Source organism: Periophthalmus magnuspinnatus, chromosome 12 (assembly GCF_009829125.3).
Source record: "Periophthalmus magnuspinnatus isolate fPerMag1 chromosome 12, fPerMag1.2.pri, whole genome shotgun sequence".
NCBI classification, from domain to species: Eukaryota; Metazoa; Chordata; class Actinopteri; order Gobiiformes; family Gobiidae; genus Periophthalmus; species Periophthalmus magnuspinnatus.
In genome coordinates this window covers 12,173,012-12,191,206 of record NC_047137.1, presented here as the reverse complement: position 1 = coordinate 12,191,206, position 18,195 = coordinate 12,173,012, and the positions used below count along the sequence as shown (strand labels likewise).

The 18,195-nt window shown below is 38.5% G+C and overlaps 1 protein-coding gene across 2 annotated transcripts in view; it reads right to left on the bottom strand.

Moving 5' to 3' along the window:
* Positions 1–18,195, bottom strand: part of gsna (gelsolin a) — a 34,385-nt gene that overhangs the window by 2,524 nt on the left and 13,666 nt on the right. Inside the window, exons 2-16 of one of the 2 annotated variants that reach the window (XM_033976060.2) lie at positions 15,379–15,572; positions 12,136–12,290; positions 11,449–11,610; positions 11,217–11,366; positions 11,015–11,104; positions 10,642–10,774; positions 10,086–10,390; positions 9,248–9,381; positions 8,384–8,474; positions 8,188–8,214; positions 5,655–5,825; positions 5,054–5,228; positions 3,084–3,205; positions 2,819–2,896; positions 2,149–2,209 (exon numbers count right to left, since the gene is read on the bottom strand). In XM_033976060.2, coding sequence (XP_033831951.1) covers positions 2,149–2,209; positions 2,819–2,896; positions 3,084–3,205; positions 5,054–5,228; positions 5,655–5,825; positions 8,188–8,214; positions 8,384–8,474; positions 9,248–9,381; positions 10,086–10,390; positions 10,642–10,774; positions 11,015–11,104; positions 11,217–11,366; positions 11,449–11,610; positions 12,136–12,290; positions 15,379–15,571 — 2,047 coding nt within the window. In that variant the 5' untranslated portion in view covers position 15,572. The remainder of the gene's footprint in view (positions 1–2,148; positions 2,210–2,818; positions 2,897–3,083; positions 3,206–5,053; positions 5,229–5,654; positions 5,826–8,187; positions 8,215–8,383; positions 8,475–9,247; positions 9,382–10,085; positions 10,391–10,641; positions 10,775–11,014; positions 11,105–11,216; positions 11,367–11,448; positions 11,611–12,135; positions 12,291–15,378; positions 15,573–18,195) is intronic. The other variant, XM_033976061.2, reaches the window with a different exon arrangement.

Sequence of the window (18,195 nt, the reverse complement as noted above, 5' to 3'; positions counted from 1 at the left end):
TGTGTCCCAAGTGCTTTTAAACATGCCATAGTTAGGCCTCTTCTTAAAAAACCTAATTTGGATTCTTCAGTTTTATCTAATTTTAGACCTGTTTCTAACTTGTCTTTTATTTCAAAAATTCTTGAAAAAATTGTTGTTATACAATTGCAGTCATTTTTAGACGAAAACTCTATTCTAGAGAAATTCCAGTCCGGGTTCAGGTCACGCCACAGCACGGAGTCTGCATTGCTGAAAGTTCACAATGACATTGCCCTTTCTGTTGATGCCAAATGTCCTGTTGTATTAGTGCTGCTAGATCTAACAGCTGCTTTTGATACAGTGGACCATTCAGTCCTTCTGTCCCGGCTAAACCACCATGTTGGCATTCGCGGTGCAGCACTTGAGTGGTTCACCTCATACCTGACCAATAGGACCTTCTCAGTACAGATAGGTGAACTATCATCCTCCACTGCTTCTCTGTTTTGTGGAGTACCCCAGGGTTCCATTCTTGGGCCTGTCCTGTTTTCACTCTATATGCTGCCCCTGGGGTCAATTATAGCCAAGTACAAGCTTGCGTTCCACTGCTACGCAGATGATATTCAAATATATTTACCTATAATGTCAAGGAAACATGACGCGCTTGAATCGTTGTTCAAATGTATAGCAGATATCAAGCTGTGGTTAGGACAAAATTTTCTGCATTTAAATGAAGAAAAAACAGAATATATTTTGTTTGGTGATTCTGCCCCCTTAAATCTTGGCTCACTGACCTCAAGGCTCAGACCAACTGTTAAAAATCTCGGGGTCATTCTTGACAACGCTTTTAAATTTGACAAACAAATTGACAGCGTGGTCAGAGCAAGCTTTTTTCAGCTACGTCTTTTAACAAAAGTTAAGCCATTTTTAAACCGCAATGACCTTGAGAAAACGATTCATGCTTTTATCAGCTCTAGAATAGATTATTGTAATTCACTTTATGTTGGTGTCTCTCAGTCGTCCCTGAGTCGCCTCCAACTTGTGCAAAATGCTGCAGCACGATTTTTAACCAACACATCCAGACGCCAACACATCACCCCAGTCCTTTATTCACTCCATTGGCTTCCTGTTACTTTTAGAGTTGATTTTAAAATTTTACTTTTTGTTTTTAAAGATCTTAATGGCCTCGCCCCACCCTACCTGGCTGAGCTGTTGGTGGTCCGAAATTCAAACCGGGCCTTGAGGTCATCGAATCAACTCCTTTTGGAAGTTCCAAAAACTAAATACAAACAGTGGGGTGATCGGGCTTTCTCTGTTGCTGGGCCCAAACTTTGGAACAAACTGCCCCCTGATGTGCGCACCATTACTGACTTTGGTCTTTTTAAATCCAGGCTCAAAACATATTTATTCAGACTGGCCTTCAACACCTAGTAATGTTGTGACACATTATCATTATTTATATTTTGTTGTATTAATGTATTTTATTCTATTTTATTCTCCTATTTTACTGTTTTAGTATGATTTTAACTTGTTTTAATTTGATTTTACTGGGAAGCACTTTGGTCACTTTGAGTGTTGTAAAGTGCTCTACAAATAAATGTTGATTGATTGAATTTAAAGTTGCACTAAGTCATTTTTCTGGTGAAGGGTCTGCCACCTACTTGCTACATATTTTATTGTTTTGTCTGGAATGTTCCACAGCACAGCATTAAACTCATCTATCTTCGTGGAGACAAGCAGGTGACACCACCGAGCTAAATTACAGATCAGATTTTATCTTTGAAGAGGAGACCCCACTCAAAGTATTTTGTTGAGCAATAAAATACCTGCAAATTTGTTGCTATGCTGTGGAACATTCCAGGTAAAGCAATAACATCTCCAAAAAGGATATAATGCACCTTTAATGTTACTCGGATTCACCCAAAACGTTGTCCCTTTCTGTTTTATTTGGTTGTTGGAGCTCGCAAGTATTATATGGCAGTAATTTTGTAGACTGGACTAGATTATCAAGAACACCACCACATGTGCCCAGAAATTACATCACACTAATGAAAGCATTCTGTATCCAAGATCAGGTTTTGGAGAACAAACACGTAACCAGAGATCCTTTACAATCAGATCAGACCATCTCTATTCCCCACGTCACTGAATCCTTAGCTTTTATTTCACGTGTGCCAGGATATATTCTCTCACCTGAAGCCATGGCCTCTGTCTTCTCTTCTTCTTGGGCTTCATTTCCGATCCAAACAAACACCTGAAACACAATTGTACCAACATCAGGTCCAGCTGAGTTTCAGATGACATCACCAGGATTATTTAACACAGATGAGGGGCGGCTAAAATGCAGGTTTCTGTTGTAATACAGTGAGTTCTTGTGTCTCATCAATAATGGATCAACATTTGTAAATTTACCTTTTATATATTTCGTGGCAAAATACAAAGTAATGAACAGGGACATTCTGAATATTGCTATTATAATGTTATGTAACTAAGTAACTAAATACATATATTCAGATTACAGTTACAGTCCCTAAAATTAAAGAAATCACAGTATAACATCACGGTGCTTGATGTTGAAATTTTTTGTAAACATAAATGCATATAAAACATGAAGCTGTTTTAATCCTATGATCTGTTTTTAATACTATACTATAATGCTACCCAATGTGAAAGTACAAATACAGTTCTGTGATTGGACCATGTAACAAAATAAAAAAAAAAAAAATACAATTGTAGTATTCTGTAAACACATTTTGAAATTATTCTTCCCATCACTGTAGAAAGTACAGCTGACTGAATCCACCTTCTATTCAGTGTTAGCAGCTCCAGCAGAAGTCAGAGCTCTATGTTTCTCCAGTGTTACCTGCTCCCATGTGTCCAGGATCATGACGTCATCTGTGGCCAAGTCGTCCTGGGTCATCTCCCCGGGAACCTCCTCGATCTGGACAAAGAGAGAGAGTTAGATGTGCTTAAAGGGATTGTTACCTGTCAGTCTTTTTCAATACCAATACTTGAACTAAACCTGTATTATTATATAAGACTTTACAATACTTTTTCACTACCTGGTGCATTTATCTTTATCTATTCAAATGGAATATACTCTTGAATGAGAAAATTCAGAGTCGTACAATGAAGTTGCCGGTCTTGTTGGAGCAGGCGAACAGTCTGGGCGGGTGGGCGTCCATCTTGTCTTTGAGTCTGGTGGATGTGCGGTACTCGGACTTTCCTCCCAGGATTTCCCAGAAGTCATCTGTGAAGAGAACGTGCCATTTAAACAGATTATTACACTCGGGCCCTGTGGGTGTGTGCAAATAGTTGATGGGTGTGTCACAATTCTCTACAAGGGCAGTCAGGTTCTGTTTAATTTGTCTCGCCTCAGTACAGACATATTGTAAAACACCGTCTGCATCTAATTGTATCCTCTGTTGAAGCACAGTCCCTTTAAATTAATTGTCTCCATGGTGATGTACTGCTTTGCCTGGAATGTTTCACAGTATGGCATTTAATGTATTTATCTCTAGTTTTTAATGCGCAGGTGTACTGTATACTTGTCGTTTTATGTGTACTTTTTTGGGGGTCGTGCAGTAACATTACGGTATGGCCACGTTTCTGTTTGTGCAATATGACCCGCAGCACTGGCACACATAGATGCACTTTTTAAATTAACGCCATATTGAAGAACATTTTAGATGAAACAATGACATCCCCAAGTGTCCCTTCACTGAATAAGTTACATTACCCCTAATTCAAGACAGAAACAGCTTATATTATCTCTTTATATCAGACCAGCACACCACCTCACTACATTTCAGGTCACATACAAGCCTGTCCGCTCTCCTCTGTGATGTTTGGACTTCACAGGCGCTCCTAAATTGCCTTTTCTTGGTTGTGTTGACTCTTACAGAAGTTTACACAAGATGTGCATCAATAGTACATTTAGCTGGTGAAACTGCGAGCTAACAAACCACTGAACAGAGCTTCAAAACATACCAGACAACTGATGAATTATGAAAAACAACTACAAAAATCACAAGACTGAATTTTTGCTTTTTGTATCGCTCTCTCTTAAACTCGGGTCATTTTTATTTTATTTTTTTCTCTCGTATGAAATATGGATAGTGTTTTGTGTTTTGCCCGCGGTCTGCAGAGATGACAGAGTAAAGCCTGATGTAACGCGGCCGTGTGCTGTTGTAAAATGAATGAACCCGAGTGCTGAGTTAAAGAGCAGCTTTGTACTGGACTTTGTGGACATTACGGCGCTTTGTCTGAGGGTCTGTGAACGCAGCACAGCAGGGAAACAGAGCAAAACTAACAAAGAAGGATCCAAGTTTGAATTGGATATTATTCTTATTATTATAGCCAGGTCATAAGTTTGGGTTTGATATCTGTACTCCTCATCTGTTTGGGCCCTGTAGGATTTTGGAAAATAAGGTGATGGAAGAAATGGTACATGAATCCAGGAATTTGTAAGCCTTCTATACAATTGGTTATATTCTTCGATTTATGTAGAGTTAATGCTACGCTGCTGGGTCCAGAGGGAAGGTCTACTGCGATTTGATCATTTGAAGTGATGAAGTTTAGGAATAGGATTATTTTTTAAGTTAGGAAATATATTATGGTTAAGGTGCTTGGTTAAGTTTAAGAACAAGATTATGTAAAGGTGAGGAAAATGGCTAAGGTTGGCCGTTAGGAAAATAGTTAACATGTTAGTAGTAGTAGCGAGCTGTACTTTGGGCTGTACCTGTCACTAAACAAAGTCAGCACACATTGAAAGCTAACACATTATAGCAACTTAAAAAACTCAAAAATCCAAATTACAGTTTAAATCTTTGGAGAGGCAAGCCCGCTGACAGTAAGAATGCATGTTTTTAAGGCATTTTCTTCACAATAAAAATACATGTAACAGAATAAATGTTAACCTGATATTGTGGAACATTCCAAGCAAGCTTTAAAAATTCCCAAGGAAACATGCAGAGGGCAAGAAACCAACATTATCACATGTTTAACACGAGCTAAAGTATCTGTCTACTTTGATAATAATAATAATGAAAAAGTCCACCGCAGTCTGAGTCTGTGAGTGATACAGTAGAGCCCTCACCGCTCTCCCCTCCCTCGGGCAGCTCTGTGGGGCTCACTCCCAGGATGGCACTCAGTTGGAGCGCTCCCTGCTTTTCAGTGTCACACGCGCCCTGCCCCACCCACAAGAAGCAGCCTCCAGGACCCGCCAAAACAAAAGCATCGTTGGAGTTTAAGTTAGAGGAAGTAGCTTCAACCTGCACACAAACACATGGATTCATAATTTTATTGTAATTGTGTGATGAACTTGAGAGTTAATCTAAGTTAATTTAAACCAAAAAATAACCATATGTGTTTAAAAATATTTGTATATTACATTTTTAATGCAATTTCACAATACATGATATTTCTATTAGGACTCGCACATATACACTTTCTATTTAGAATTTTCTTGAATAAAAAATATAAATGCATAGTTCATTTCTCATTACATAAACGTAAACTTGTGATTGTCAGAACACATGTTGTCTTATGGAGGTACAGGTCTCTGGCTCTGTTTGAGTTGAGTATTTTAGTTCTTCTAACTCAAAATGAAAAAAATCTATAAATACTAACTAACTAAACAATTATTAGTAACTTTTTTGTAGCGTAAACACAACTCTTGAGTAGTATGGTGGTCTCACCTCGACAGCACGTGTGTGCCCTGTGGAGTTGGATCGGACCTGGAACAGCCTGGTCTCTGCTGGAGCACTCTGGCCGCCCTCTCTGGAGGTGCCCCCCCTGTACACCACCATGGGCTGCCCCGCGAACAGGCTCATGAGGTGGGCTGGCTCTTTGCCCTGCACCACGCGCACCTGACACACAAAGCCACAGCAGAGTGAGTGAACGGAATTAAATAGGCTCTAGTCTTTGCTATACATACTTATATATACTTATTATATATCGTGATCAGTGGTAGTATAGTAGACTACACAGAGGCTGCGACTGTAGTCATCTGCTAAAAACAAAATACTGCTCATTGTTGATAAGGAAGAAAGTACAGTAGGGTTTTCAAAAGTATCAAAAATCAGATACTGAAACTAGTATCAAAACTAGACACTCATTTGAGCAGGTATCGATACTAAATAAGTCACATTCACAGCAAAGAAATTATCCTTTCCTGAATAGAATGAATGAGCTGTATCAGAACAAGAGCACATGGACTAGTGCCCATGGACCACTATGGAACCTACCTGGACGACTGCGGGATTACACAGATGCATGGTAATATAAAAGAAAGTACTATGATTTAATATTGAAAATCACATTATATTGTCTAAAGAAAGAGTGTTTTTTATTAAAATTGTGGTATTGGAATTTGTACTGAGTATCGAGTCTATTCCTTAGTATCAAAATCGAATTTGAAATTTTAGTATCACTAAAATATAGTATGTACTAACTCCAGATCCAGCTCCAGACGCTTACTTTATAATCCATTGCTTTATAATAATGCAGGTAAACAGATATGTACTGTACTGTGACTCGTCTGCAGAGGGAGCTATAGACAAAATGTACATTGAAAAATCCCCAGTGCCACAGTTACAACAGCAGTAATTGAAGTGGACACTAGAGGGCAGCACTAAACTCTGGGAAAATGACTGAGGACAGCAGGTCAGAGCTCTGCATGAACTGCAACAGTCAGTATCCACGTACAATTCTGCACACAATACTAAATGTATTATCCTCGTGTATAATTTTATTAAAAGTTTACTATCTAGGTTATAAACTAATGGTTAGTTAATATGTAACTCTATAAGATCTATTTCTTAAAACACTAGAGCTACCAGGAATGTGTTTTTAACCACTTGACCAGTGATTACAAATGAATGAATGGCACAACAGGCAAAACAGAAAAACATGCACAACACACCCTCATGCTATGGCAAAATGTATAGATAAACAGATCGTGCGGTGAATCTAAAAACAATATGCTTTATGCTGTTCTAAAGTGCTCAACTTGAACGCTATGATCCATAGGTAAGTTGATGTAACGAGATTGCTTTAAGGCCCTGTACCCGATTTTATCCCCATGTATTTGAGCAAAAACATGTCTCCTTGAAGTCTGCTGTGTGCTGTCTGCATCTAATTATCAAGTGTTTTGTCTGATAATCAAGAAGTGCGCTTTAGCATGCTAGTTGCTGTTAGCATTACTGTTACTGCAAAACTCTGCACTGGTCTCTGAGAGTGGTGAAAAGTGCTTATAAACTCATCGTGGTGAATAATTAGGATGCTCGGAATGCATAAGGTGAGTGAGGAATAACTGTGGACCACTGCAAACCGTTTAAAATGAACTAGTTCCTCATGTCAGGTTTTAAGACAATACAAATCAGGTACAGCGCCTTTAAGCATGCATGAATATAACTAAATTAAAAAAACTACGCCGGGTGTGTTCTTTGTCTAAGTGTCTCCTTAAACAGTTAAATTGAAATAAGGGAGTGACAATGAGATGAGTTAGTCAGACAGTCTGTACGTTTACATGCACATAGAGAAAAAACAAATTCCAACCCTACTCCGATTATAACAGGATTTCACACTGCACCTGAATGAAGAACTCTGACTGGGGGGAGAGGTTGTTATTCAGATTCCTCTAAATGGATTAACACAACTGGAGAACACTGACTAGGTTACAGGTAATAATGTCCACTGCAAACTACTTTTTAAAAACTCTGGGGTCTTGACCTCTGTAAATATGTTCAAAAATACATGATTCTTGTATTAGTTTAGCAGGTCACATTTCAATCTTCAAATTTAACACTCCCGGACAGTGAGCTGAATCTTGATTTGAAAACATAAATCACAAATCTAGCCTCAATCGCAATTCGATTTTCTCCCCAAATCTTATGGCTCTAAGGTTTTATTTGTACAGTGTGTTTTCTGACAACGCAAGAAGAGGTATTCAACTGCAGAGGGTAAGAAACAGCTAGAGAAGTATTAGACTAGCATGAGTTTGTTGTTTAATTCAACAGAGCTTCAGTTTGTTTAACTGAGCTCTTGGACAGGTAAATAGCTATAAAATGGTATTACTAAAAGACTAAATTACCCCATTTGCTGATATTGGGCTTTATAACAGGAGTGGTCTGACCGGTTTTCTAGAGTAATCAGACTATAATCGGATGTGTAAACGTAGTGAGAGTTAGTCGAGTTGCCACAAATGAGCCACAGTGAAAATGGAGGTACCTGCGTGGTTATGGGGGCACCAACAACCTGGAGACACGGCAGAAGATTGTAAACAAAAGAAGAAGAAGCAGAGGGAAACAGGAAGTGACATGGACAGCTCAGAGGTCAGGAGGAGGAGCCTGAGATACTGCAGTACTCCGAGTTTGGGTGATGTATATAAACGTGGACACAGTGAAGTAGTACATGGTGACTTTACCTGGACAGGCCCGCCCCCCAGCTCCTCGTCCAGCTGAGCACCCAAAATGGCTGACGCTCCGATCTCATCCTGACTGGAGTCTGAGCCCTGCCTGCACACACAGCACGAACAGATTCATTAAAGGTGCAATATGTCACTTTTGTGGAGATCACCATATGCGTGTCACCATGAAGCTGTTATTGCTTTACCTGGAATGTTCCAAAGTATGGCATTAAACTTCTCTATTCATTTATTCAATGCAGGTATTTTTATTTATATAGACGAACTATGGTGAGTGGAATAACCTTTCCACAGAATTTACATGTAACTTGGCCCGGTGGCGCACCTGCTTGTCGCCATGGAAACAGATCAGTTTAATGCCATACTGTGGTTACTTTAAAATGATGTTTAAATAAATTAAGCCTAAATTATTTGTGCCTTTATGTTTGAAACTCTTTTTAAATATTTCACATTTGTTTTTTGGGGGGTTTTTTTGCTTGTTTTTTGGTGACTTACAAATGCTAAGTTTATAACAGTTTTTGGATTTGGATAGGCCCCAGTATTTACAGTAAACCAGGTGAAAAAACTGTATAGGACTCTTTACTTACTTTTTTAAATGTTCTTAATCTGTGACACACGTTGATTTGGTGGTGTCACAGCCATTTACAGGAGGGACTGACAGCAAAGGAGGAAGTGGAAAATCTGAAATATAACCTAATGATCTGCGAGTTTCATAAAGTATAACTATAGAACAGATAAAAGAATTAAATGTCTTCTTCACCATATATTCATACACCATCTATATATATTCTACAAACATGGAACTCTTGGTCACAGTTCAAGTTTACTATCCTATCGTAGTATTAGTACTTGAGTAACACCCACCACATGTAGATGATGTGTCCGCGGCGTCCTCCGTGGCTGTAGTTGTACAAAATGATGTAACTGTCTCCTCCATAGAACTGTCCATAAGTAGACGGGTCGACGGGCACTTTGTCTGAGCCCTCGATACGCCAGATCTGGAACACAGCACAAGTATTCACTGATGAGCCTTTACTACAAGCGTATTATAATGTGTTTAAATGTATGTAAATGATCTGTCTGCACAATAACCCAAACATTATCGATGTAACTACTAGAGCTGAAGGATTTAGGTTTAGGTTTTATATATAGATAATAAAAAGGTATAAAGTGCCATATTTATTTTACAATCCACTCACTTTTTGTGTGATACTTGAGCTTCAGGAAAGATATTTATAAACATATTTTTAGCAGATTACACACATATTATCAGATTATTGTTATCGCAAGAATCTATAAAGAGACTGGAGGTTAGGGAGCGTCTCATGTGGATTTTTTGAGTCGATAACCAATATTTGTTGATTGAGAATTTAAAATGATGTTATAGTAAAGTTTACAAATGATGATGATGATTATTATTATATTTTTATGTATTTATTTATTCTTTGTGTAAAAATATAGTCATGTTTTTTAGCCTAATTGTTGTTCCATTGTTCCTGTCTGTTCAAAAAGACAAATCTGATGCACACATGGGGGACAGGGCAGAAAAAATATCAGTACCAAATTTCTGCAAATTCTCAGTATCGGACCAATATCTAGAAAACCCTCATGTCACATATTCCAATGCTGGAACTGATATAATGTCCATTCCTTGTTAATATTGTGTTTTTTCAATACACCTTTAACACATGTGCATTCTGACCTGTTTCTCTCCTCTGCCGTCGTCCACCATGCCGTGCTGGGCGGCCATGGCCTCAGACTCGTGCAGGCAGGCGGCATCGAACGGCACCTTCTGGATCTTGGCGATGGAGTTGGCAATGTATGCCACGCCCAGGCCCTCCGTCTGGTCCTTGTCTCTCCAGTTTTTGAAGAACTGTTTGAAGAGCGGCGTCTCACCCATCTCGGGCAGGATCTGCACCTCTGTGTGTTTGGGGTAGCCCATCTTCTTTATGAACTCGTCTGCTGCTTTCATGGCCGCCTTACGCTCGTCCACGTTGGCATCTTTACCTAGAAAAAAGAAAAGGGAGTTTACATTTGTAACGGAGGCTTCAGATTTTAGAATGAATAATATGATACACCCAGATAGGGACAAGAGCCAGTTCTCCCTAGCCAGAACAATGAATAATTAGAACAGTTTCTGAAACCCAGCGATGATTTGAAAGTAATAGTTATGTCATTTGTACATATGGTTGGGAGTGGTGTAGTGAGTTAAGCATTTGTCCATGAACCAGAGGATAGTCAATTCTGATATTACAAACCTTTCCAGACAAAGATCTTGCCATCGGAGCCATGGTCCAGGATGAAGCAGTCTCCAGACTCCAGAGCGCTCTGAGCGAAAGGGTTTTCTGCAGCCACCAGAGCGATGGCCATGTCCCCGCTCGCATCTGACACCTGCACAGGTACAGAAAACATGTGGATAACAACTCAATAAGCACAACCAAAGGAAAAATAATGCACTGGTTCATTTATATTACCTACACATTACTGAAGGAATGTATGACTATCTCCACAATTAAAACGTATGTGTATTATACTGTCTGTCTGTGCATGAATCTGTTTTATAAGGAACACCCAGACACATAAAACCTTAACAAGCCCAGGTGAGTTGTATTGCGTGTGAAGTGCAGTGACCTTGTAGAGTTTTGCTCTCTTCCTGTTGGAGGCGTCAGCCTTGATGTCGTCAGAGACTCCTTCAGGCAGGTCTGGTTTGGGGCCTAGCACCTGGACACACAGATCAGAACATTAGAACATCAGCTTACACACATGGCTCTGTACTGGAGCCAGAAGTGTAGTAGTACGATAGTGAATGCAGTCAAGTGTGAATGACACAGACCTCCACCATCTTCTCCCGCTCCGCCCCCTCGTCGCACACGTACACTCGGGCCCGCCCACTGCGCTCGTTGTCACGGATACCCTTGGCCACCTGAGTGGCCTTGAGCTTCTCGAAGCGGTTACTCTGTGAGCCACACCACTGGTAGATCTCCTGAGGAGAGCAGTATAATAGTGTGTTTAAACCACTGTCCTGTGCTGTGATGTTATTGTGAGTAAACTTGAGAGGAACTGACGTTGCCCAGGTCCAGGATGAAGCAGTCTCCCTGGTTGAAACTGTCCCAGGTAACCGGCACCTCTGTTGCCCTGACAACACGCCGACCTTTGACCTGGAGCACCCGCTGCACAGTGACCTCATTGGTGACCACATGTTTGAACCCTGAGGCAACGCCGCCTTTCTGTAGGACACAGGGGCACAACATATGGTAAATGGTAAATGGTCACATTTTTATATAGCGCTTTTCCACCTTCAAGGCAATCAAAGCGCTTTAGCTCTACCAACTGAGCTACTGTCGCCCCCTACATACAGGGTATTTATTTGTAGTTAGTAGTTATTTAACAGTAAAGGTGGTAATTTTACATACAAATTGGAAATAGGCCCTACTGAGATTTACTTTTTACAAAGTAAACAGGAATTATTATTTTTGAAATAATAATTACAACTTGCAAGCATTGATGATTACAAAGCAGTTTCCCAAACAGGCCCATCAGAACTGAAATTTCATAATATAATAATTATCTCATTATTCAACACTTAAGTCACACAGAAAGAAAAGAAAGTTTCATTTCATAAAGCTGTTAAATTATGAATGCTGTGAAATCAGACACAGTAAAACTTGTCAACAATAGTCAACACAAATACATTGTGTCTTCATAATACCAACAAACCAATAAATGCACCGCACCACTGTGGCTGAACTCACCATGTACTTGATGCCAGACTTGAAGTATCCCAGAAAGGTCTTGGACTCGTGGCCCTGCACCTCCCTGTACTGGATGGGCTTCCCTCCCAGATAGTCATCCATCTGCACCGTGAAGATAGCCGCCGAGCCGCTCTCATCCTGGGTGCAGTGGTCACCTGGAGAGAGGGAGGTTGCGGTCACTACAGGCATGCTATCTCTGCCTCTGCTGTTAAATTATGGGATGCAATGCTTTGCTTTCCCCGGGTTACATCATGTCCTGTTTATGAGATAGTTATTTTGATAATCAATGGAACGCCATAAAAGCACATGGCATCAATGAGGGGTAAAATGGCTGCCAGGTTCCATATTAGTGGGTCTCCAAAAAAAGTCTAGTGGTTTTGAAATGATCACAAAATCAGTTTATTACATTACGGTTCATCTGATGCCACATCCAAAAGTGGGTCAAATTTGAAAATGGTTGCAAAATTATTATTATTATTATTATTGTTATTATTATTATTATTTATCAAATGTATTGTATAAGTATAATACTCTCGTGCTTGAGATTGAATTAATATATAATATAAGATTTTCCCAAATTATTATTAGCATGTTTTGAATTTTGATTTTTATAGATATTTTGTTGTAAATGATATGGATGGACAAAAAATTTGCCACAAAACATTACTAATAATACATAAATACAAATACTCAAAATACAAAATACTCTTTTAAAGTTACTTTTATCCATCTTTTGGTCTTTTCTACAGGTCAACATGAATAATAATTATATTATATGTACGATTATATTACATCATGATAAATCAATATGCAAAGTATCTATAGTTGAAATAAAAATGTCATCATTCTATACTATACTAAGGAATAGACTCGATACTCAATACCAATTCCGATACCACAATAATTTAAAAAAACACTCACTTATCTAAACAATAGAATACATTAAATCATAGTACTTTCTTTTATATCACCATGTGGCCTTATAGCTGTGCAGGTAGGTTCCACGGTGGTCCATGGGCATATACTAGTCTATGTGATTTTATACTTGTTCTGATATAGCTCAAGATTATTCTAAAGCGAGTCAGGAAAGGTTCATTTTCATCCGTTGAATGTGCCTTTTTAGTATGGATACCAAATGAGTATCTAGTTTTGGTATTAGTTTTTGATATTAGTTTTAGTATCTGATTTTCCAACAGTCTAACCCAGGGGTGTCAAACTCATTTTGGTCTGGGGGCCACATACGACTTAATTTGATCTCAAAGGGGCCGGACCAGAAAACTCACAGCATAAATACTCAAAAATAGCAATAAGTAGAAACATTTGTGCAGCGAAACATGTAAAATATTTTTATTGAAGAGAACTGTTCCTTTATAAAATAGGAAGAACAACCTGAAACTGTCTCATTTTAGTGCAGTACAACTCAATACAGTAATTTTGAAAAAAAAACAAAAAAAAAAACATTTAGATTTTATTAGAGCATGTGCAGATTAATACAGAAATGATTTGAACTCAACATTCTGTACATAAAAACAAAAACAAAAAAGATCCAGACCTAAAATCATCAGCATTTTACCTTTTTATTTTACAGGATTTAGTCATGCTTTGTTTTTGATCCAGAAACTTAGCATCTTTTAGCAAGTGCATCAATATCAGGCATCATATCCTAAGTAGCTGCCAATTTCAAAATGTCATTTAAGTGCTTGTGTGTTAGCTTTGAGCGCAGCTTTGTTTTATTAAGGTTCATTATTACGGTTTCGAAGATGATTTTTTTTTAATTCAATTTTTGCTGAGTGTATTTTTCTTACAAATCAGCTGAGGGCCGGATCAAGTCTATAGGCGGGCCAGATCCGGCCCCCGGACCACATGATTGACACCCCTGTTCTAACCGCTGGGCTGTTAGATAGTTGTATTGTTTATTTGTCTAGTATGTTGAGCTTTCTAAAGCAGCTGTTGTGAAATTTGATCTGGTATTCAAACTTAAGACCCTCCTCCTCACTCACACATTGATCACTCTCATGGCCATAAAGCACTCAGCATTCACCTCTAAAGCATTCTAATGTAAAACCACAGTCAGACAGGAAAATTACACCACCTGCATATTACAGAGAGTATTGTCTGGCTAGCATCAATGAAAATTATGTGTCAAACGTACTAAAGAAGACATATTGTGCTTGTGTGTGCTATGTAGTTATAATCTATGATACCCCTAGATAATTATGTTATAATATGGACATTTTAAATCACAATATTCATATAAAATGACTTAATAAAAGAAACAAGTCCGCTGACTTCTGTATTAGAAAACTGCGGTGCCCAGTGGGAGTTGGGCACCGCATGATAACGCTGTAAACGTTATCATGGTTCCTGCCATAGATAGATGCACATCACACTAGTGCTCAGCAGATTTTTGACTATGCAACATAGCCGAATTCTATGAGTATCACCGATTAAGAAAATAAAATTGGAGAGGCAAGAAAGTTCAGAGCAGTGGGAGTATGCCGGTGGCAAAATGGCACCTTGAAAATAAGTGATTAAAGATTGCTCAAACATGCACAAATCACACCAAATACAACTTCGAAAGGGTAAATGAGAGGGGGAAACAACTATAACATGATTAAGGGCTGTGAAAAGTAGATTTTGCAGAATAGGTCCACTTTGAGGTAGACATTTCTGTGGTTAAAAGCTTATTAGATTGGCCTGTTTCATCACTCACAACATTAACTTGTTGCATTATTTTGTTTTCTAAATATGCATGTGATGAAATAGTGATGTAGCTAGTATATTTTTGTGGTTTTCACATTGGGGTAAACTGCTAGTAGTCTACAACGGTATAAAGCCTATGTGTCTTAATTTTTAGCGGCAAGCCTTGGTTAAAGCTACAGTACGCTTATGCTAATGATGTCCTTGTTTGGGTTGCTTTGGGTTGAAAACCAGTTCAGAATTATACCTAGTTTTAGTCAAAGATAAAATATTGGTATTTTAGTCTACAAAAATATCACATTTTAATAATTGCGATTAGTTTTTTTTATTTGGTTTATATTTAGCTTTAGTCAACAAAATTAGAGAGATGAAAACTAGGACAAGTTAATGAAATTAACACTGACTAAACATATGATCGCTCCAGTTTGAGTTTTTTTTAAGTAAGTGCACATATTACAGTTATTATACCTAACCTAAATTTTAAACAATAAAATATTAAACAAATTCTCCTACAAGTATCCTTTGTTCTTGTTGTGTACATACCGAGCCAGAAGTGCAGGTCGTATTGCAGAGCTCCAGACCTCTGCTTGATGGTGTTGAGGATGAGATAGGCGTCCCCGGTGTAGAAGCCTCCATACAGATTCTCCGGCACAGGGACCAGGTCAAAGTTCTCCACCCTCCAGACCTGCAGGCCCGTCTTCTTCCCGGCACGGTCAAACTCGGGGTGTTCCGGCATCCTGAGAAGAAGAAGAAGAGGAATGGTATTATTACAAATGCACAAAAATGTTTTTTTTTTTTTTGTTTTTTTTTTTTTTTTACAAAAAGGAAATTATGATAACTCTTTATTTTTAGGGAGTTACTGCTCCACCCAGAGCCATGAGATCAGCTGACCAACTCTTGCTGGCTCTGCCCAAAGCCAGGCTCAAGACCAGAGATGACAGAGCCTTTTCTGTGGCAGCGCCCAGACTATAACCTTGTTTCCACTGGTTCGATCTGGAGTGGTTCAGTACAGGCAGCAAGTGTCAGCCAAACCCAATGCATTACATAAAGAGAGGTTAAATGCGGCATAGAGGTGCAGAAAAGTGAAATAAATGTAGAAAAAGCTGATGATAAACAAGAAGTAGTTTTGAGTTTATGCTAGCTTTAGGCATGTGTTACAGTGCCACAAACTAAACATTTTTTTGTGAATTGCTGAAATCGGCGTTATGACTACAAGTATAATTCAAATATTACTTTGATTTTATTTATTAAGAAAAGTTTTGTAATGTTTAGGTGACGTCAGCGTCTCACGTAGCAGAGCCCTACCACTGGACCCGGAGCCGTCCTCAGGGCATGAAAACACAACTCAGCTGGAGAGAGCCACACTAAACAGCCCAGGTCCAAGGCGGCCTCAAGCGACCCGGGCCAATGGAAAAGAGGCTCATGGAACAGCCTCTCTCTGCCCGTCAGATCCTTTCAGTCTTTACAGCAGTTTAAGACTAGACTAAAAACCCACCTCTTCTCCCTGGCATTTAATACTAGCGAGACACGATATCCTGGAGTTTTATTATTCTTTTCCTATGTATCGTAATATCTGTATATTAGTTTTTTGATAATTGCGCCTACTCAAAATGTGATTTCAATTTGACTGTGATATATTGTGCAGCTCTAGTTTACTCCTCACATAAATTTTAAGTTTCCATTTAGTCCCCGTTTTTTATACCTGCTTTAGTGCTGAGTAGAAATGGATTAGTTCTACTTGGAATCTGGCTTAGTCCAGGTACACTGGTGACTGTAATTATGAAATCAAGGTGGTTGCAGTAAGACCTATTTGTGTAATATAATATCCTCTGCAGAAAAAACACATGGGTGTTGTTGGTATTACAGGGCCTGTATCCAATTTTCCCTTATTTATTTGAGCTCAATGTATCTTGCCCCAGTACATATATTGTATAACCAGCTCTCGAGGTCAAAATAAGTCTCCTGTGTACTGCCTGCATCTAATTATAAAGTATTTTATCGTCCAAGAATCAGGAAGTGCATTGTTAGTATGCTAGTTGGTGTTAGCTTGACAGTAAAGCTCCGCTGTGGTCTCTAAAAGTTGTCAAAAGTACTTATAAACTCATCGCAGTGAATAATTAGGATGTTCAGAATGGCAAATGTAAGTGCGGAATAACTTTGGACCACTGCAAACTGTTTTAAATGAACTTGTTCTGTTTTTCACATTTTTAAGACAGTAAAACTCAGGTACAGGGCCTTTAAGAAAGCCAAACAGACTATCCTAAAGCCATATTATTATTATTATTATTCATGAGTTTCAGCCCCATGTTTATAGGTAATATTCTGAGGACATTTTGTTTGAATTGTTAATTGCTATGGCAACTGTGCTAGATTTTTATCACTCTCAAACACATGGACAGCAACCATCAAGCAGTAAATTACCCAGAGATATTGCGTGCTTCAAAGTGATGACAGCAAATCACATGTGCCACTCCTATGGTCGATACGGTTGTCGTGGATACGGTGATAACGTTTACAGCTTGAGTTATACATTACAGATATTAATACTCAGAGGAGTGACTCAGACGTTTCCTCTTTGGGCAGGAAGAGGATGTAGTGACTCAAATGTGCCGCAGACTGTGGGTAGTTACATTTACTCGGTTACATTTACTTGAGTAACTTTTAAAAGTAATTGTACTTTTCAGATACTTTTCTAGCTGCATAATTTTACGTCCAATTTTCTTGAGTAATACTTTTTTATTAATAAGTAACAGTGGTTTTGGTTCCTCTTCCCACTGAGTACAGTAAGTCTACAGGTGACAAAAGCTTTATGTTGATAAATAAAATTATTTGAGCGTTTGTGTTTCTTGCACTGCTCCTTCAGATGTGTTTTTTTTTTGTATAATATTTGTGTCTATCCTTTGAAAATACCAGATTTTTCTGCATTATTTAATGTTTAGTCTTTCAAATTACATTCACTTCAAATTATAAATAAGATGTTACGTCCCAACAATTACTCTCACTTTAGTAATAGTTTTCCCAAATACTTTTTTACTCGTCTTGGATCACTACTTTGACATGTTAATTCAAATGCAGAGCGCTAGGAAAGGTGAGATTCAGTTTAAAATCACGCTAGTAGATAAAGAGAAGAAATAAGGACTTTTCTTTGCATTGGACCTAAAACTAGCGCAGACTTTATCACAATTCAAACTGTTCATTTAACATACAAAAATAAAACAGTCCAAATTCTTCCTCCAACATCTGAACTCCAAACCACATGCTTTTACTAACAGAGTATTGGTTGAACTCTTTATGAAGCCCAAATCTATCAGTAAAGCTTAAAAATGACTGAATCTTAATTGAAATTTGATTACTTGCCCA